This window comes from Ovis canadensis, chromosome 10 (genome assembly GCF_042477335.2).
Source record: "Ovis canadensis isolate MfBH-ARS-UI-01 breed Bighorn chromosome 10, ARS-UI_OviCan_v2, whole genome shotgun sequence".
In the NCBI taxonomy this organism is placed as follows: Eukaryota; Metazoa; Chordata; class Mammalia; order Artiodactyla; family Bovidae; genus Ovis; species Ovis canadensis.
The window spans coordinates 39,180,254-39,202,040 of NC_091254.1; the positions used below are offsets into that span (position 1 = coordinate 39,180,254).

Here is a 21,787-nt window from a genome sequence, read left to right on the forward strand (position 1 = left end):
TAACTACAGTCAACATGACAAATGTTATATCCCCATGACTTACTTATTTTATAACTGGAAGTCTGTACCTTTTGACCACCTTCACACATTTCACACACCTCCCGCCAACCAACTTGTTCTATGAGCTTGCTTTTGTGTTCTTTAGATTCTACATATAAGTGAGATTGTGTGAATTTGTTTTTTGGTCTGACTTGTTTCACTTAGTATAATGCCCTCAAGATCCAAGAGAGAGTCATTTTCTATTGAGGGCTAGTGTGTTGGCAGGCTCTGGGGAAGGTCACTGAGACTCCCAATAGCCAATGAGGTCCAGGTTCCACACAGGGCCCACAGGAAACACAGAAGCAAATAAACTTAGCAAAAGTGGGAGACTTGATTTAGGCATCAAGCATTGGTCTTCAAACTCCAAGTTCAGCAGATCAAAGAACTCATGCTTCCTGCAACTCAAATCTAGCAGCCACCTCCCTAATCGCTCTGGTTTGGGTGAGTCCTCTATTGTGGCAAGAGGAATAAACCCAAATATGTGAACTCTCTTACAGTTCAGGGTCTGCATGTTTTGAAATAGGAGCCAATAAACAATTTTTAAAGAATGAAACTGCTGCTTCTGCTGTTGCTGCTAAGCTGCTTCAGTCGTGTCCGACTCTTTGTGACCCCATAGATGGCAGCCCATCAGGATCCCCCATCCCTAGGATTCTCCAGGCAAGAACACTGGAGTGGGTTGCCATTTCCTTCTCCAATGCATGAAAGTGAAAAGTGAAAGTGAAGTCACTCAGTTGTGTCCAACTCTTAGCGACCCCACGGACTGTAGCCTACCAGTCTCCTCCAGCCATGGGATTTTCCAGGCAAGAGTACTGGAGTGGGGTGCCATTGCCTTCTCCGAAGAATAAAACTAGTCATTAAGAAATGCAGCTGCAAATTTTTTTTTTAATATGGAGCATTGATATTAATAGTGCTTTTCTTCAGTCATAAGCAATCATATGACTGAGGCTCCAGGTAGGTACCCTAAATTGATGAGTACCAGATGAGTCAGATTTTAGGCAGAGGTTACATAAAACACCAACCGTATAAGGAGACAAAGTGCCCTCTCATGGCTCTGAAATTACTCTTCTACCAGGATTCCCAAGTTCACCAGGGAAGGCAGGAGACAGAAATGAGGACAGTGTGTCCTTCATCAGGAAAGCATGTTCCCTCAAGAAACTTCCCATGGTCCTGCTAATCCTTTGTGTAAACAGAGTGGCAGAGCTTGCCTTGATATTCTCTCATTCATCCTTCCTCTCTCTCTCTCAGGCAGCACAGTATACTCAAAAGTCTGGCTAACAAAAGGAATGTCTATGTGTTCCTTGTACCATGCAGCACCATGATATGGCAGACTATCAAATGTAGAGGAAATCAAGTCCCTGGCAGCCTGTTATTTGAGATAACAACCCAGGACCAGAATTTGTCAAAGGCAGTATACAAGCAATAAACAAATGTAGGCTCAAATGCTCCCAGAATGTATTTCATTTTTAAAAATGGGAAGAGGTCAAATCGAAAAATAATTAGTCATTATTTGTAGAAAACAGACTACCACACTGATGGCCTATATAAAAGACTTATACATTCTTTTAAAAGTACAAATAAATATGGCTTTACTCATGAAAATTACGAGTATCTTTTATACAAGATTTAACAGACTTTGGCTTTGTCCTTTATGAAGTTTGAGCTCTCCACTTCACCCTTTAAGGTTGTGTGCTTTGTGTTCTTTTATTAAGGTCGTAGGAATACCCTTAATCAGAAGCATGCATTCATACAGCACTCATTTCTCTATCTAAGTGCTTTTTTATTGCAGTGTATGTGCACTGGATGTAGAGGCAACGTCGTGCCAGAAGAGTGGTGACAAGTAGCAGGGGGTGGTGCAAGGATCCCCAAGTCATTGTGGAATGAAAGGAGGTCTTCAGAGTGACAGGCAGAGGAAGCTGCATCTGACATGCTTGTGTAGGAGAAAGGATGTCTAGTCAAACAAGTTTGGAAAAACAGTAACACAGTGAATGACAGCAGCTGATGTGTATTTAATAAAAAGCATATACTGCTGCTGCTGCTGCTGCTAAGGCACTTCAGTTGTGTCCGACTCTGCGTCCGACTCTGTGCGACCCCATAGACGGCAGCCCACCAGGCCTGTGTGTGTGTGTGTGTGTGTGTGTGTGGTACAAGGGTATTTTCTTTAATCTTCACAACTCTGTACTGTAGTTATTATTATCCCTTAGCCTGCTTTAACTAATGAGAAAATTAAGGATCAGAGAATTCAAAAGCTTGCCCAAGGTTACCCAGCCACTTAAGAGGCCAGACTGGAATTCAAATCCATATCCCCATGTCTCCAAATTTTATGTTCATTCCATTTCTTCTCTCCAGGGAGACTGAAGATAAAGGAGGAATAAATTTGAGACCCGTGGTCATCAGTGATCCTCACGTGTTTCTGCTGTCCTTTCCTCTGTCCAGGCATGTTGTAAGGCTGCATGTTTCCACCCCTTCTGAAACTAGGGTGGCCACATGACTTGTTTGGATCAGTAAAATTTGCGGAAAATTTTGTGTCACTTGTGGGTATAAAATGTAAGACTACACGTGAGATTTGCCACATGCCTTCCCTCTGCTCCAATAACTGTGTGAATTTGCTTCTCTTGTGGCTTAGCTGATAACGACTCTGCCTGCAATGCAGGAGACCTGGGTTTGATCCCTGGGTTGGGAAGATCCTCTGGAGAAGGGAAGGGCCACCCACTCCAGTATTCTGGCCTGGAGAATTCCATGGACTGTATAGTCCATGGGGTCACAAAGTGTTGGACACAGCTGAGGAACTTTCACTTTCACCTCTCTTTCATATGTGAGATTTGCCACACACCTTCCCTCTGCTGCAATAACTGTGGGTTTGGGCCAGCTTCTGCCAATCTGGGTTCCTGGGTGACCAAAGCCAGTGCATTTACCCCTTGCTGGTTGTGTGAGCACTTAGTGTGAACAATAGACTTCTGTTGTTTTAAGCCGCTGAGATTACTCGCTTATTTTGTACTGTAGCATAATCTACCTTCTACTGACTAACTCACTGTGACAGCAGAGGTTATGATGGTATATAAGAAACTGACTTTAAAGCAGTCAAATTCTGAATAATGGAGAGCTGCATGAATTACTATATATTATATTAAAACTCTTTAGGCACTGCTAAGAAAGAAGGTTGTAAAGCATGTTTTTGGTTAGCTTTAATTTCAGACAAGAGTGAGGTTTAAAGGAATGAGAGTGAGCTACTGATACAGCTACACACATTCCCTGACAAGCTGGAGCATTCAGTTCAGTTCAGTTCAGTTGCCCAGTCATGTCTGACTCTTTGCGACCCCATGGATAGCAGCACACCAGGCTTCCCTGTCCATCACCAATTCCTGGAGTTTACTCAAACATGTCCATCGAGTCAGTGATGCCATCCAACCATCTCATCCTCTGTTGTCCCCTTCCCCTCCTGTCTTCAATCTTTCCCAGCATCAGGGTCTTTTCCAATGAGTCAGTTCTTCACATCAGGTGGCCAAAGTATTGGGAGTTTCAGCTTCAGCATCAGTCCTTTCAATGAATATTCAGGACTGATTTCCTTTAGGGTGCATGAAGAGGTGCTATTGTATATGGACAGTCCTGCTCAGCTGTCACTTTAACCTGAACAAATGGTTTCAAGAGGGACTAAAGTGAAAGTGAAAGTCACTCAGTCATGTCCAACTCTTTGCGACTCCATAGACTGTATAGTCCATGGAATTCTCCAGGCCAGAATACTGGAGTGGTAGCCTTTCCCTTCTCCAGGGGATCTTCCCAACCCAGGGATCAAACCCAGGTCTCCTGCATTGCAGGCGGATTCTTTACCAGCTGAGCCACCAGGGAAGCCCAAGAATACTGGAGTGGGTAGCCTATCCCTTCTCCAGCGGATCTTCTGGACCCAGGAATTGAACAGAGTCTCCTGCATTGCAGGCAGATTCTTTACCAACTGAGCTAAGAGGGAAGCCCTCAAGAGGGACTAGGGGAGAGACAATAAAGACATGAAGACTAACTCAAGACCCCTAATGGATTAAACAATTCATTATACAAATAATGGGATAGTGGTAGTGACTTTGGTTAAGAAAACTATTCTTTGATATAATCAATGATTCACTCAGCAACTTGTTAACCATGTTCTATGTAAGGTAAGGTGATAAAATATTACTATATGTGCATGAGTCTTAATGCACATGCATATTTTTATAGTGACCATCTTGATTAAAAATTCTAAAAAACCTTTCTTATATTACCCACTTTATATGTCCCTTGTTACATAGCCACATGCTACTTTTCCAGTCTCATTTTTCTCTTGTCCCTGAGAATGGTGTTCCAGGCATATCAAACTATTATAGATTCCCCACATATTTTGAATTCTTATATTTAATTCTTATATTTGTATGTCTTCTCCCAACTCCACCCCAAATGCAATTTGTTCATCCTTTAAGACTCTGCAAACCTTCCTGCCTCTGCCTCATCTGATAATTCACTCATAATATAAATCCCTACCTATTTTTCTCTAAGCAAATTTCTAGCTCCTCCTTCTGTATTCTCAGGATACTTTCTATACCATTCTACAATAGCATTTCTCACATTTTATTATACTTGTTATATTTGTTGACCCACTGTTCTGCTTTGATAGACTATGTACTCTTAGAACAGAGGACTAATCTTTCTATCTATGAATCAGCAATCTCTATTATAAAGATGCTCAATAAGTATTTGAAGGAATGAAGGAATCAAAGGATGAAAGAAATGAGAAACTTGAAGCTTCTTGGAGAGGTAGTTTCTATCTATTCTACTTTTGGATTCACAATAATATTTATTGAATGAAGGAATAAACGATCTTATATTAAATCATACTGATTAGGCAAAGGGTAGCTATTCAATAGTAAAAAAAAAAATGATGAACATGACCTAAATTTATAAATATTTTAGTTAGGGCAATAAAATGAATAGTTCATGCTCCAGACAAAACTTGGACCATACTTTTATCAAGCAATTGTGTCTCTCAACAATATTCAACAAAGATTTTATTGAGTTTCCTGTCCACCAGGATAATGGAGGAATCTGCTGTCAACACTGGAATATATTGTCATGAACGTAGTTGAGTGGCTGGAATGAATGTATTCTGAAGAGCACAATAAAAATCAAAAGGGAGTTTACCATAGTGAATCAGTGAAGATGTGACTGGACATGGAAACAGGATGCATTGTTTTTTTAAAATGTAAAGTTAAAGTCTATGATAATCCCATTCTTTGAAAATTACAAAGTCTCATACAATCACAGTCCTTGTCTCTCTGCTCATCTGTGGAAGTAAAAAGGGTCAAGGGCAATACGCTGATCACTGTAGGGAAGGGTATTATAACTAGTGCATACAGGAACACCATGTTTTATCGTGCTATTAGTCACTCTATCTCAAAGTTAAATACACCTTCCCCTCAAAAAAAAAAAAAAAAAGAAAGCAATTTCAATAGAAAATGAGTACAGGAAGAGAAAATGTTTACATTTTTACAAAATTTCTCAATTTAACTACAAAGCCCACCTTAGAGATCAGTGCTACTATTCGAATAGCCACTTGACTCCCTCAGGAATAGGTGGGTTACGAGTCCTTGTGAGAAGAGGAACTTCAAAGCACTGCTTCCTTCATCAAGAAGGTTTTACTACCAAAAAATCATCCAAACTAAAAAGTGTGCTTTCATGCCTTATTTGATTTATATTCTGGCTCAAGTTCCCATCTCTCCTGGTGAATGAGTAATTAACAGTTCAAGTGCTGGTGCGTGAACTGTACTTTGAGTAGCACTTCATCTCAATTGCAGCCATGGTAATGTGGGCAGTGACCTCCCCAGCAGTATTGTGTTAGGAAACTGATCCAGACTTCCGCTTCTTAGAAAATAATAAAAGGGATGACAACAGTGGAGCACAAAAGAAGCAAATATTTTCTCTTCTCATTCACTGAACTAACTTAAGACACTTTTCATGCATCTAACGCATTCCTTCTTTCCTATGTTTACTCTCAATATTGACTTTCCTCTATGAAAGGAAAATTATATGTATTTAATTATACATTAAAGGATACTTTTTTTTAATAGAATAAGGAGTTGTAAGTCCTTCAAAATCAAGAAACTGATGTCTCTGAAAGTTAAGTGAATTTTGAAGGTTATTGATTATACTCCTAATGGAAAAAGAAGGCAGAAAACAGACAGAAGCTACAAAATGAGAGCCTAGGACTCCTTTTCCAGTTTTAAATCCAACTAACTCAGCTGGGCTGGGTGGCCAACAATAGGAAATCAGATGAAAAACAAGTTAATCAATTTCTTCTGTTATCCAGAGGTTAATTCATGATATAAATTGAAATATGTGCCAGGCACAGTCCAATGGATAAATATAAGACCAAACTTTATAGAAATGATAAAGTGATGTGGACAGAATGAAGGATTTTGGAAACTAATTCAGTTGAACCAGGCCATCTTTGTTGACAAGGAATCTTTGAAGGTCTGAAAAGCATCAATTAATATTATATTGTCAATCTAAACGGCATGGTGCTCATAATCTAGCACTTGAATCATGAAAACTAAGGTCAAAAGCTCACCAACGACTTTCTCATGAGGAATTGTTAGAATAATCAATTGGTTGCCAAGGCATGTGAGGGGCACGAGGGGATGGTATTGGTAAATACTTTATTTTTTGACCTGGGTTCCATCTGCATGGGTGTGTTCAAATTGAACACAAAAAATCATAAATTATGTACTTATGACTTGTGTACTTTCACTATGAATGTTAAGTAACAATTAAAAAGTACCTTTTTAAGTGCAAAAAACATTTTGGGCATATAGAAGATATTCTGGATCACAGTGGGGAATATCTACTACTTGTTGGATGAATTACTGAGTCCTTTATGTTTTACTGAAAAAATGCACAGCATTATCGGTCAATAAGACGAATAATAAATTCTGAGAATTTACCCTATGGGGAAAAATAAGACAAATTTAAAGGGTGCACGCACAAAGATGTACTCTGTAGCTGAACACTGGAACTACCAACGAGTCTAGGATTGGTTAAACAAATGATGGCAAGATTGTATAAATAGGGGATTCTGGTATAATCAAAAGAATTATGTTTTCTAACATGGAAAGACGCTGTACATGTCTGGCAAAGTAAAAAAGTAAACTTTAGAGTTGTGCATAGTATGATTCTGTTTTTGTAAAATAATTACCAGCCTGGCTATTGCTGCTTTGCACACACACACACACACACACACAATTTTAGTGACATGCAAAAACCAAACCAGACTAAACTAAAGGAGGTAAGAGGTCATGTACCGGGTTGCTAACATATGATTTTGTTAGCAGGTGATATTATGGGTATGTTCACATTCTATTTTGTGCATGTCTGCATTTGAATGTTGGTACAAGAAAATAAATCTTAATCAGAAAATACAGGTATTTTCGTTAAGAAATAGAAATAAAATTTAATAATAACTTACGCAGTAAAATATTACTGATTATGCCCCAAACTCTTTCTCCCCTTCCTTCTTTTCTGTAACACAAGCCTTTAAAGTGGTTCATATGTACCTTTTATTTCAAAGTTTAAGACTCTCAGGCTGAGGCCAGTTAAGTCAACCTGCCCAAAAGGATGTGACTGTACTTTCTGTTATAGTTGCATATTACAGAATGTTCTGAATGTTCTGTTTAAGAAATGAGAAGATTAAGTCCCTCTGCTATAATCCGGGTCATGGGAAAAGCGAAAGTGAGTAAGAACCAAGCCAGCATGATTGGCGATAGTTGGTAAATTGCCGGACACGTCTGATGAGTACTGGATGGCCATGGCAGAGGAAAGCCGCTGTCTTCGCTACCCCAGGGGGTAAGTCTGTCCTCTAAATGTTCCTTGGATGGATATCTTTAGTGTTTGGGCTGTGCTTTAAGTCAGCTTCTTGTCTATGTGAGTTTGAAATAGGTTCTTAACCACCACCTATCCTTTCGTTTCCCATCAGAAACTGTATTCAGGTCTGTTACCTTCTTCAGTTACCCTTTTTAACAACTATGATAGGCTTATAATTTCCACACCTGTTCACTACTGTCTATAACAATATCAGCATCAAAATCAAGCCTGTAATATTGTACAAATAATAAATCTGGACTGACTGAAAAGTGAAAGAAAGTGAAGTCGCTCAGTCGTGTCCGACTCTTTGCGACCCCATGGATGTAGCCTACCACGCTCTCCGTCCATGGGATTTTCCGGGCAAGAGTACTGAAGTGGGTTACCATCTCCTGCTCCAGAGGATCTTCCCGACTCAGGGATCGAACCTGGGTTTCCCGCATTGTAGGCAGACATTTTACCGTCTGAGCCGCCAGGGAAGAGTCTGATCTCCCATCTTAACACAACTTATGCGTGTATGCTAAGTCACTTCAGTTGTGTCTGACTCTGCAACCCCACGGACTGTAGCCCACCAGGCTCCTCAGGCAAGCATACAGGAGTGGGTTGCCATGCCCATGGGATCTTCCTGACCCAGAGATCGAACCCACATCTCTTATGTCTTCTGCATTGGCAAGCTAGCGCCACCTTGGAGAAGGCGATGGCAACCCATTCCGTGTTCTTGCCTGGAGAATCCCAGGGACAGGTGAGCCTTGTGGGCTGCCATCTATGGGGTCGCACAGAGTCAGACACGACTGAAGCAACTTAGCAGCAGCGGTGGCAGCGCCACCTGGGAAGCCATTACAACTTTAGTTCAGTTCAGTTCTGTTGCTGAGTCATGTCTAACTGTTTGTGACCCCATGGACTGCAGCACACCAGGCCTCCCTGTCCATCACCAATTCCCGGAGCTTTCTCAAACTCATGTCCATTGAGTCAGTGATGCCATCACAACTCAATAGATGACAATTTAAAAGTTAAGAACTCAGAAAGTGTTTATGACAGTCTCTCTTGTTCCTGATGTGAATTCAGAGGATTGAAATACTGACACTGTTTTGGCTAGATTGTGCCATTTCATGTTTAGATATACTGTTAAATTGTATATGGCTACTTGACCATTCAGAACCCTCATTTTTTTGTTGCCAAAATTTAGTGTAGACTTAACAATGACTGTGTCTTGGTTCCAAAGGTGAGCATGGATTCTATTCATAGGGAACTCCTGATGGAGTCATTTTGTGTCATGAGATGCAGAACACTTGATCCCACAGAGATATCTACCACAAGTCAGAAGCAGAGGTGCTGAGGCCCTAGAATGTGGCTCAGTAGTCTGCTACCCTGGACCTGAAAAGGCCAGTGGATAAACAGATGTACACCAGCACATTATGTATCTCTTTACATCACAGACATCCAGGAAAATCTGTTGAATTGAACTAACCAGCGGCAGGGAGAACAGAATGGATCTTACCTTCAGTGAGGCTTCTTTAAAGAGAACCATAAAGGTGTGTGTGGTGAGCTCTTCAAAGCGCTTTGCCTTTATGTAGAGGAATCAAAGATAGTAAATAAATAAGCCAAATAAATAATAAGCCTCCAACCCAAACACAGAAATGGAACACTCCACCCATTTTCTGGAACTCACTATTTCCAGACTACTTCTCAAGTTGGCAAACGGTTCCCCATGCCTGATGCCCAGCATTTGAAGGTGACTGGGGCATCCTCTGTGGGGCTGGTGTCGATGCAAGACAGCCTCACTAACACTTCAAAAGGCTATTTATCAATACATTACAGATCAACTGTGTGTGGATTATAGAGGGTGTGCATGTGTGTGTGCGGGGGGGGGGGGGTGAGGGTGGGGTGCCTTTATACTTAGTAAAACAGTGCCAATATATTTAAGCATGCCTTGGAGCCAAATCACAAATAAGCTAAAACACAGAAGCTAGTTATATATACCTTCTTTTGTCTTTTTAAGGAGGATGTATTGTGCTTAATGCATTAGGGGTTAAACCTTTGAAGAAAAGGGTATCACTTATTTCGCCTCTTTTCCTGTTGATAGGCAACTGTCTTGACAGTGAATCTGGAAAATCGAAAGTGAAAAGCACCTCGAGGGGGGGAAAAAAAAGGCCTTTCTGGGCGTGGTCCCTAAGGTGGGCCCGGGAATGCTCAGGACTTAATCGCCACCTGTTTCCCGCCCTTGGCACCTGTAGTCTGGGCTGACTTAAATGCGAAGGCTGTGAGACGTCCTGCAGCCGTCCGATCCCATTCTCGCCCGCAAAGAACCACCCAAGTGCTTCTGCACATTATTTTCCAAAGAAAATTTTATGAGCAGAGGAAATGAAAGACAGTAAGAAACGGACCCCATCCCTGGAGTCTGACACCAAACCCAGGAACAGCGGGGCCCCAGGCGTCTGGCGGTGGAAAGCAAGCGGGTGCCTGGGACTCAACGAGGCGAGTCTGTGAATGGAGAAGTCCGATGCTCCCCGCAGGACTCACCTTCCTCCTCAATTAGAAATCAGACAGTCTGCCCATGGTCCACGGACCTCGTCAGGAAAACGCGGGATTCCAGCGTCTCATGAGATCAGGGAAAACGGGGAGGAAGCTGATGCGTTTTCCAACAAAGACTCGGAAAATCGCGGTTGGGGAACGGCAGCCTGTTCCGCGCCAGTAGAACTTGCTCGGATTTAGCGCCGCCGGGGACCAGTGAAGACGCACGCGAGGCAGGTAAGGTACAACGCGGGCGGTCAGTGTGCGCGCCGCGAGTCCTCAGAAAGGGAGGGTGACCCTAGAAATCCAGGTGGGCGCCCAACAGACACAAACGTGACCGCAGGCACCGCAAAGGCGAGAATAACCTTTTTCGCAAAGGCGAGCGTGCACCCAGAGACACACTCCGCAAAGTGTAGAAGTGCCTGCACTTGAGCGGGGGAATCAGCCCATCTCTGCAGCCGCAGACGCGAGGGCAGTCCTCCCCGGCGCCCCGTGTCCGGGATAGAAGCGGGTCATCCCGGGACCAAGGACACGGTGTCCTACTGTAGCCCCGAGGAGTCGCCCAGAGAATAGGCAGAGACGGGCAGCGGAAGCTGCTCGCCTGCGCGAAGGGGACACATTCGGAGGTGACCAGAACAAGGAGCTCAACCGCTGGGAGCCGGGGAGAGTTGCCGAGGCGGCTCGGGAGGGAGCGGAGCCTCTGGGACCCGAGGCCACCCCAGGAGAGGAGTCGGGCTGCCGGTGTCACGGGGCAAGCCCCCTCCAGCGCTCGGCGCCCCGCGCCTCCGCGGCTCCCACTCCTCTGCCTGAGCTCGCGGGCGGCGTCGGGAGCCCCTCACTGACCTGCGCATCGGGGCGCCCGGATGTCCCCTGCCGGCTCCCGAGCTCGGGGTGGGACGGGCTGCGTCGAGCTCCTCGCGGGCGCTCCGGGTCTCGCCGATCTGCGCAGGAGAAGCGGTCGGCGGGAATGGTGGAGCGCACCGGTGCTGCGCGCGGCTGGGGCGCACGGGCGGACGGCGGGCGCAGCGGGAGGCTTTCCTCCGCCCGGCAGCCGCACAGCCAATGGCGGCGAGCGGGGCCCACTCCTCGCCGCCCCCCAGCCGCTGCTCGGGCGGGCACTCTGTGCTAGGACTGGAGCCAGGCTCGGGCAAGGGAGGAGCTTGCGCCAGCGTCGGAAAATCCTGGAGCGGGAGGAGACTTTTGCGCAAGGAACCCCATCTGGGGAAGGCAGATGTGGTGGCCTCAACTTTTGTGCGTGTGTGTGTGTGTGTGTGTGTGTGTACGCATTGAGGGAGGCGACTGGGGACTTAGGGACCTTTCTCTGCAAGCAAAAGCATCTGCTTTCTGACAATGCTTCCCCTCTTTTGTGAATCCCACGCAGCCCCCACTCCAAACCACGAGTCTCGGTGCGTTACAGGAAGCCCAGCTCTGAGCTGGGTGGGGGCATCCCCCGGTCCTGTGACGGGCCTCGCCTCAGACCTCTCTCCTCCGGCGTTTCTCTTCCCCCTTCCGAGACCTTTGGCAAATCATCAGATGAATAGGATCTCAAATCATGAGATGAATAGGATTGCAGTTTCCATCACTGACAGGGAGACAGGCAATCGTAGAAATTCCCTACTGGGCCACTGGCTCAGAGAGTCACACATCTTAAAAGAACTCTGTACAGGGAGCCTTTAACTGGTATGCCTAACACCGGTTACCACTCCGCCCTGTGACCTTCCCCCAGTGACTCTGGATTCCTGTTTTTTCAACTGGAAAGCGAGAGGCTTGGATTATTTGATGTCTGAGGTCTCTTCCACTTTGACAATCAACAACCCAGGTGGTCCTCTGGCCTCTACGGCCTGCGAAGGGCTGAGCCCTGGGAGGTGTCCCTGGCGTGGCCTCCGGTCCCTGCTCTTCCTGCCGGGCTGTATTCCCCTTGGCATCATCTCCCTGATGAGACGGCCAGGAGCACAAATCAATATAAAAAGACGCTGCTCAAGCCTCAGTGACCATGTAAACTTGCCCAGATACTGCCACCTGCCAGCGCCCAGTTCCTGGGGTCATGGTTGCTGTACCCCTGTTCAGTGGGTCTCCAGGTAGAGGCCAATGAGCGTGGCAGGCTTAACTCCGAGGCCGCTTTGGTAAGAGAGCAAAGGCGCTCTCTCTCCCATTTCCTTCTCCAGGGAGATTGCCCATATGTTCATCTTTTCTGTGTGACTCTTTGCATATAGGATCTAAAAAGCAGGATGCTGGAATGAGTTGCACTATCCAGAGGGCATGTTCTGAGACATGTTTCTCTCCCCACACACTTGCCTTTGTGTCCTAAACTTTACCATCCACACGCTACTTTCATGAATTGTCCTACATCCACTTACCACTTGCTCTATAGGTACTTAGATTTCTATTTAGCCTCCTCATAAGCAGTAACATCCATGAAATCATTGCTTTGTTATAAACCAATTGTATTTCAATACAAAGTCAGTAATAAATAATCTGTGAGGATTTTCTTGGTGTTTCCTGAACTTGGCTTCCTAGGGCTGCTGTAACAAATTTCCATAAACTATTTCAAAACTAATATGAGAGGCAAAGCTTCTCTTATATTAATTTTTAAAATTTTTCATGTACAAATGATTTAGAAAATGTTAATGATCAAATTTGTCTTCAAAAGTAGGTTAGGCACCATTCAAGGTCCTGGGAATTTGTGGGCACAGTTTAGAGACATAGTACCAGCTTCTAGCAAGCATGATCACCCTATCTTTCCCCCAACCCTTTTCTGCCTTATTCAGAGAGAGATGAATGGTTTTTTTAAAAAGTGTGGCATTTGGAATCAGATGGAGAGTTATTAAATTCTGATGCTCTCATTTATTACCTCTGTGATTTAAGCCAATCACTTAACTTCTCTAAGCCTCAATATAATAGTGTTCACATTGTTATGTTGCTGTGAGGGTTAAATGTGTGTGTGAGCTTGCACACACACACACACACACACACACATATACATACACACAGAGTTCCTAGCAACTGCCTTGCATGTAGTAAATGCTTAAAAATATTAGCTCCATCTTTTCTTCCTTGCTACCATCAAAGCAGCATTCAGAATTACTTTGTCCATTCTCTGATTTCCTTCTAGGTTATCAGGAATCTTATGTTCTGTGTCTAATATTCCCAGATTCTCTGCTTCTTTTCCTTAATTCCTTCATTTCTGCCCCGCTTCTAATGATTTCTTCTCAAACTCTGTCCTCTCTCTCATGCCTCCATCTCTCTTCTTTCAAGCTGTTCCCCTTTTACATCTGCCCCAGTTTCAGAGATCTGTGCCCTGTAAAGGAACTAAGATAACTCAGAGAAGACTGTGGGTCATAAAAACTCTTACTTCTTTTGCTCTTTCATGAAGTGTCAATAGTCCTTTTTGTTTCTTTGCTTGTTTAAATCATAGTATTCCCCCAAAGCGTGAAGAAATTTATGTTATCTAATGCTGTGGAAAAATTCCTGGACCACAGTCCTATTAAATTTGACAGACATTTTTGAACATCTGCTATATGCCAAGCAGTGCCCCAGGCACTAGGGAGATAAAAATAAAGCCAAAGTCTTCTAAAATGCTTACAGTTCAACCGGGCAGACAGACATATAAATACCTGCCTTGAATATAAGCGTGCCTTGTGAGGCTTCAGACAGTGCAGGTGGAAGAATCCCCTCTGCTTTTGTGGTCATGAGATTGTCTTGGGCTGGCCAGTCAAAGTACTCAACCTGCCCACAGCCCCCGCTGAGTGGGGAGCCCTGTTCTGCTCCCCTGGAGCAGAGCTTATTGGTTTTGTCTTCACGTGATGGATGTCCACATTTTTTTTTTTCTCTTAGCCACCCGTCATCACGCCACTGTTTGAAACTTTGTGAGAGGCAGAGCCCATCTATCACTGATGAAGCCTGAAAGGCTGTATACTCTTTCCCATCCTCTGATCACCACCCAGCACCAGTGTAGCTGGGGTGAGAGCATGTGACCTAGGCTTGGGCAGTCAAATATACCTCCCTTGGACCCGGAATTGAATCTTGGTCACACAGAAGAACTGAGACGAGGAGAGTGCTTTCTGGAAGTGATTGTGACCTGTGTCCAGGTTCCAGAGTCAGCAGGGGCAGGAGGACAAGCAGTGAGACCTGGTTTCCAGCACCCAGGGTCAGTTACACATCATGGCTTCTTCTGTTCAGCAATGGCAGGAGTATCCACCCTCAGCTGATTTGGAGGTATGACTTGGCTGCTGTTCTGGCTTCTCAGCCTCCGTTTGTTTCTGTTCATTTTCTGAACCTCTCTCTGATCCAATATCCTTTCAATATATTTTTTCTTTTCTTAAATGAGCCAAACTGATTCTTAGCAACTAAGAATGCTTTGGCTGAGTCCTAATACAAAGTCTGCCTCAACAAGGAGAATGCTAGCTAACTGATCCAGGTAACATCTCCTTCTAGGACATTCAAATTGGAAATATGTGAGTGGGTCAATCAGAACCCAGAACAGAAGCTAAAAACACACACCCAGGGGCTATGAGATAGCAGGGACTGTGTGTAGGCTGAAATTGTGAGTAAGTTATGAACAAGCAAAAGTTATGAGCTAACAGAAATCAAAGCACATGAAGAGGGGAGGAAGAGGTGGTTGGCTGACAGCTGCAAGGAAGCAGAAGTCAGAGGCACTGAGTCCCCATGATGGGGAAGGAATGGATGAACCCCTGCTCTCCAAGCTTCAGATTACCCTTGAATTTGAACTGTTTTCCATTTTCCAAACTACATTTCCATTTCTATGAAACTGATTAGCCATAGCTATTCATGGTTCCTTGAAATCCCAGGTGCTCTCTTTTCAATGTATACCCTTATAACAATTCCACTATTATTTGAGGTAACCAGAATAAGACTTTCCATATGATCAAAGGATCCCAAAGATTACAGTGATGCTATGACCCAGGACCCAGTAAACAACTGTCAAGTGTTATACTTCAGTAGTCACTGACCTGCCTCTCCAAAGATGTCCTTTGGTTTCCTATTTTCCTGGAAGTTTCCCAGCAGGAGTACCCTTCCTCTGGACCAGAAGATAATAGTTTATAAGAAGCCCCTGTTTAAAATGTGCTCTATTCCTTGGAGGGAAAGAAGAGCCAGAGGTATTTCTCTCTGCATTAGCTATTAGCACCTGAGCAAATTAAATGAGTTCGTTCTTAAATCAAAACTCTTAGAGGTCTGATAGTTAGGGGATGAGCTGGTTATAGGGCAGAAAAATGGGACACAAGGGTGGGGTTGGGGAGGGGATGATAGAAAATGGCGGTGAGAGGTCCCCGGGACACTTCCCCATGGGGAGAAGTCCTACTGGGCAGCCAGTGTGGAGAGTGCTGGGGGCAGCGCAGCCAGAATGGCAGCCGGCGTGCTCTTCACAATCTGCCTTCTGCCGGCTCTAGAGCGTGACCTTGCATAGTTGCTGTTACCCTTCAGCTCTCGTAGCAAGTGAGGCTGAGCTAACATGGCAGCATAAGATGGCCATCTTGTCTGCCCGCTTTGCAATTCTGCTCAGAAATGACATCAGTTGTGCCTTGGGATTTCCTGAATTCATTACCACAGCCTTCATTTTATCTCCCAAAACATACAATGCCCTCTCATGGCTTGTGCAAAAGGAAGTGTCTGTGTGTCTCACGCAGTCAGTGAATGGTACACATTCTAGAAAAAAAAAGTGATTCTGTTAATGAAACGACACAGGAAGGAATGAATTTATACAGGCTACTGTGTTTCAAGGGAGAGAAGATACATTGGAACTGTTTTAATGAAAGCAGAAGTCTGAAGTTATGTCTATAGTGGTTTATTTATTTTGTCAAAGTCTAAAATGTACCTCAGGGTTTGGTGTTTTTCTTCTTCTGAGACTAGTGGGTAGAACTCTTCTCAGAATAGCAGTGAGTCACATCAGGGTGCAGGTAGGAGAAGAAAAACAATGCCAGGGACCCATCTTTTCTTTCTCAGCTACACACTGCATCTGCTGGGGGCTGTGCTTGCCCGTCAGCTCTGTTTGTGCGGCCAAGTGACTTACCGTGAGTTATAAATCAGCGATGAGCAACGTGAAAAGCAGACAGGGAGGTGGATGCATCCTCCACATCTCTGTCTTGTGACTGGCTGGAGTCCATGTGCAATTTTGAAAAGGATGTTTGGAAAGGATATTCATCATTTTAAATTGCTCGGTGGGAGCTTTGCAGTTCATAATGTGCCTCTCAGGTACGTCTCAGAGACGGCTTTGCCTTGAAGTGGTTTGCAATTTCATAACAGCAAAAGGGCAACTTTGGGGTGTTAGGCTAGAAAAGCTAATTTCAAAAGAATTAGCAAGAAATAAGTTTGGGAGGGAGGGTGAGTGGAGGAAGCTGGAATATTTGAGCTGAATTCTACCCCATAATATCTGGCACTGGAAATTCCCTGGGTGTGCCAATAACTTTGCTGTCCATGCCTCAGTCCAACCCTCAAATACTGTTGGGAAAATCTACTTGGGCATGAGCCTTCAGATGATGAAAATATATTTGCTGTTGTGGAAAAACAGTTAAAAACCCGACGTATGATAGTTTAACAATGCTTGAGTTGACCATCTGCAAGAAAATCGTTACTGAAATGTTTCTGAGCCAAACACATCTGCTGCGCTCTTTGCATTATTTCGCGGCTTTACTCAGAGCAATCCCAGTCGGCAGTGCTGTGTGCTGTGTGCTGTGTGAGTGGCGCTGACTGTCAAGTGGAGAGTTGGTGTGTGGGCACCACTACCCCAGACATCCAGGGGAGAACGAATCAGCAATCAGCAGCCTGGGAAAATAGGCATCTTGAGCACATGTGCTCTAAGGTCAAGAAGAGAGGAAACCAGTGTTGGATTTTGATTCAGCACAATAAATATGAGCAGAGTAGTATGTGTGCAGAATAAGAAAGATAAGATTCTCGCAAACCCTGAAGGAGGAGGGGAGGGAAGAGCCGCAGATCCAACAGGACTGCTATTGCAGAGAGGGCTTTATTTTTCATATGCTAAAATGTCTTTTAGAAAACCTCCAGAAGAGATTTCTGTACAAAGCACATGTGACACTAATTGGGAAGTGGTGCTATAAAAACTATAAGGGTAGTAATTGTATTTCCACCTCTTGCATCGATAGTCAAGGCAGATAGGTAGAGAATGTTTTCCCTGAATAGCGCCTTGCAGTTTAAACCTCTTAAATATGGTCTGTTAGTCAGCGCAACCCACAGTCGGAATAAGATAGAGTTGAGCTGGAGTAGATGATCATCAGGAAGATATCTGAGAACACAGACCCTTCTGGACATACTGTGGTCTGCCCCACCACCCCGGCCCCTGCCCAGTGTGCAGAAACTCCCATCCTGCCTTTCTCTAGTTTTTTTCTTAAAACAAATTTTATTTCCCATTTTCTCATCCTCTTGGTTTTCCTTTACCTACTTCGTCATGAACTTCCACTTAATTTCATCCAGCTCTCCCACCCAGCGGCCCTATAGCTTTTCACGGCTGACCATCTGCTCTTGTTCCCACTTCCATCTTACCCCCTCTGAGATTTCAGGTGTCCTTACTCCAGTGGGCTTCAAACTCAGTGCCCGTAAGGTACAGGAAGACTTCCCAAGAGAAAGACTTGTGCAAAAAAAAAAAAGTTTCAAGGGAAATTTCAAACTTTATATCAAGTATTTTTCTTAAATTGACCACCTTGAGAATTTACAAGCATTTGTAATACCCTTTCTCGTACTACTTATGAGAAAGATGTGTACCTCACTGATCCCAAATCTTACTATGGCAAATAGGAATATAACCGATGGCCTATATTTGCTATAACTTAATCTAGAAAGAAGTAAATTCACCTGTGGATGAAATAATTAGAAAAAACTTCTTATTTACCTTACTGGGCTTCCCGGTGGCACTAGTGGTAAAGAATCTGCATGCCAGTGCAGAGGAATGCAAGAGACACAGGTTTGGTCCCTGGGTCAGGAAGATCCCCTTGAATTGGAAATGGTAACCCGCTCCAGTATTCTTGCCTGGGGAATCCCATGGACAAAGGAGCCTGACAGTCCATGGGGTTGCAAAGAGTTGGACATGACAGAGTGTCAGAGCATACATATTAACCTTATGAAGAGAACTTTCAATAAAATGTTAGCTTGTATGTTTGATATTTATTTATAAAAGTTAAAATAAATGTATGTTTTGGTAAAACTTTTAATCTATAAAAATTATTCATCAGTTATACATTAATAATAATTATAATAGTAATTAATTTAGAAGAAAAATTTTAACACTTAGAGCCCTATGCTCACAGAAAATATAAAACTTACATTAAAACTTCAGTTTGAAAAAAAAAAAACAAACTTCGTGTTTGTATACAGTTGGCCTTGAACAATGGAAGATTGGGGTGCCGCCTCTCCCCACAGACACTGAGTTTAGCTTACAGTTGGCCCTCCGTACTCAGTTACTGCATGTCTGTGGTTCTTCATCCTGGGATTCACTCAACACCTGAACCTGTAGTACTGTAGCATCTACTATTGAAAACATTCCGTGTGTAAGTAGACCTGTGTAGTTTAAACCTATGCTGTTCAGGGGGCAACTCTATATGTTTGTTGAGTGAGGGTGATAAATAAAGAACTTGTGATTTAAAAAATACATGGTGAAATTTAGTTGCCAGGGAAGATATGTGGACCAGAAGAACAGATTCAGATAGAAAGGAAGATGTAAAATTTCAATTTAAGAGCACTTTTATTTATTTTTAAGTGGATGACAGTGGGTACCAAATTTATATGGTATTAAAATTCCTTGATTACTGTTATAGACTGAATGTTTGTGTCCCCTCAAAATTTATAAGTTGAAAACTAATCATCAGTGTAATGGCATTTGGAATATTAACCAATCACCCTCTCACACTGATCAGTCACTCATCTGTGGTGTTGATTAGACAAGAATAAGAGGGAGAGAAGAGAAAGGTTCTGATTCCTTGAAAAAGTCATACCTTGAAATTTCAGTGGGAAAATGAGTACCAAGAAGGCAAATTGTAAGAACACTGGTGTAGTACAAGGGTAAGGAAACATTCTGTAAGTGACCAAATAATACCTATTTTAAGCCATGGCGTTTTGGTGACACCTTCGGCTGTTGTAAGCAGCCAAAAAGCATATGTAACAGAGACCTGGCTGTGTTCCAATAAATCTTTATTTGTAAAAGCAGACAGTGAGCTGAATTTAGCCAACTCATAGTATAATACATTATCCATGACCCACAAGAAGCCTGGGCAGTAGTTGAGTCTTGAAGTTACCTAAAGGGAATATTTGCCTCACATAGTCAAGATGCAGACATCCGGCTTGATCTTTTTCCTGTCACTGAAGGGCCAAGATTCTCAGATCTTTTGGTGTCCTCACAAAGTGGTAGCTGGCGTCTCCCAGGTTTTCTGAGAGAGAGCAAGGAGGAAACCACGATGCATTTCTGAACTGTTATAAGTCACACAATGTCACTTTTGTCACATTCTGTTTGCTAGAAATGAATCATTAAGTCTGACCCTCAGAAAAAAAGAAATACAGATGGCCAAACGGCACATGAAGAGACATTCAGCATCGCTAATTGTTAGAGAAATGCAAATCAAAACTACAGGGAGGTATCACCTCACATCAATCAGAGTGGCCATCATAAAAAGTCTACAGATAATAAGAGTTTGGGATTAACATGGGCTTCCCTGGTGGCTCAGATGGTAAATAATCTGCCTACAATGCAGGAGACCTAGGTTCAGGTCAGGAAGATCCCCTGGAGAAGGAAATGGCAACCTACTCCGGTGTTCTTGCCTGGAGAATTCCAGACAGAGGAGCCTGGTGGACTACAGTCTGTGGGATCAAAGAGTCAGATACGACTAAGCAACACTTTCATTTTCATGTATTTTGGGGATCAACATATATACACTACTATATGTAAAACAGATAACCAACAAGGACTTAACTGCATAGTGCAGAGAACTACACTCAATATTTTGTAATAACCTATAACGGAAATGAATTTGAAAAAGAGTAGATATACATACATGTATAACTGAATCACTTTGCTGTCTCAGTTCAGCTGTCTACCTGAAACTAAAATAATATTGTAAGTCAACTATCCTTCAATAACAAAAAGGTCTTACCCTCAGAATATACCTTTTGAGAACAGGATTGTCAGAGGGTCTGTGGACATATTTTAAAGACACTACGAAGCTGTTGTGATGTCTTGTTTTGGTTGATATGTTTTAAGAAATCTCAGTTCAATACTTGGAAAAGGGAGCATTTTAATAACTTTCTTAAATAGTTTGTGGCTATTCTTAGATGCAACACCAAATGCTAGTTTCTTAAAGATGAATTCCATCATAGACTCTGAAACCATATCCATGAACTTTTCAAATTCTGTTACATTAAAATTTATTGGTTTATTTTGTGCTTTGAATCGATATTTTACCCATATATTTTGTAACATGATGCATTGGTCATTTGGAATATTGATTTTTTGAATTATTCAGCTCTCTCAAATGTTGGCATATTTCATTATACAGTGTAAAATATTTTATCTGTTAATGTTGCTAATCATCAGAAAAGTCTTTGAGCATTGAAAAACTGCCAGGCTTACACTGGTAGATACAATTTTTCTAAAATTCTGATTTTCACTGCAAATCTTGAATCTTATCCTTGGCAACAAAACTGTCAGTTATTTTCCTTGAAGTAACAGTCTCATTGGTTCATTGTTGAGAAAGTTTCTGCCAAATACTCATGTCTAAATAAACATGATTCTTCACTGAATCAAGTGAAAATGGCAGTCCCTGAAAAAAGTTGCTCATTCAGCTCACAAGTCAAGCAACTGTCCAACTGTTGATTTTGAGACAACCATCATACTTCAGTGTATAGCAGGGGCACTTTTTGAACACTTCCTGTTTCATCAGATTCTAAAAAATCAAGTACATCTAAGGACTGATATTTAATAAAGTAAATAATTTGTGTTGCTTTGTAACAGTCATTGTAAGGTGAAACTGTTCTCTGGTTTTTTTCCCCTCCTGCCAGTGAGTGGCAGTGAAGTACAATGTGCATTAGGGTAGCACACTGATTTCACAGGAAGCCAGCACATGACGCCAGTACACTTAGGAGCCATTGCCTCGATTTGGGTTTCGCCACCAACAACTTTACCCATCATTGCTTTTGTACCATCTATGCAAAACTTCCCTGGTGGCTCAGATGGTAAAGCATCTGTCTACAATGCAGGAGAACCAGGTTCAATCCCTGGGTCGGGAAGATCCCCTGGAGAAAGAAATGGCGATCCACTCCAGTGCTATTGGCTGAAAATCCCATGGACAGAGGAGCTCGGTAGTCTACAGTCCATGGGGTCGCAAAGAATCAGACATGACTGAGCGAC

General features: G+C 43.1%; 1 protein-coding gene across 1 annotated transcript in view; it reads right to left on the minus strand.

The window, feature by feature from the left end:
- Positions 1–15,894, minus strand: part of LOC138446991 (uncharacterized) — a 29,120-nt gene extending 13,226 nt beyond the window's left edge. Inside the window, exons 1-3 of the mRNA XM_069602488.1 lie at positions 15,743–15,894; positions 11,266–11,542; positions 9,410–9,475 (exon numbers count right to left, since the gene is read on the minus strand). Of these exons, the coding sequence (XP_069458589.1) occupies positions 9,410–9,475; positions 11,266–11,542; positions 15,743–15,894 (495 nt within the window). The remainder of the gene's footprint in view (positions 1–9,409; positions 9,476–11,265; positions 11,543–15,742) is intronic.
- Positions 15,895–21,787: the final 5,893 nt, after the last annotated feature.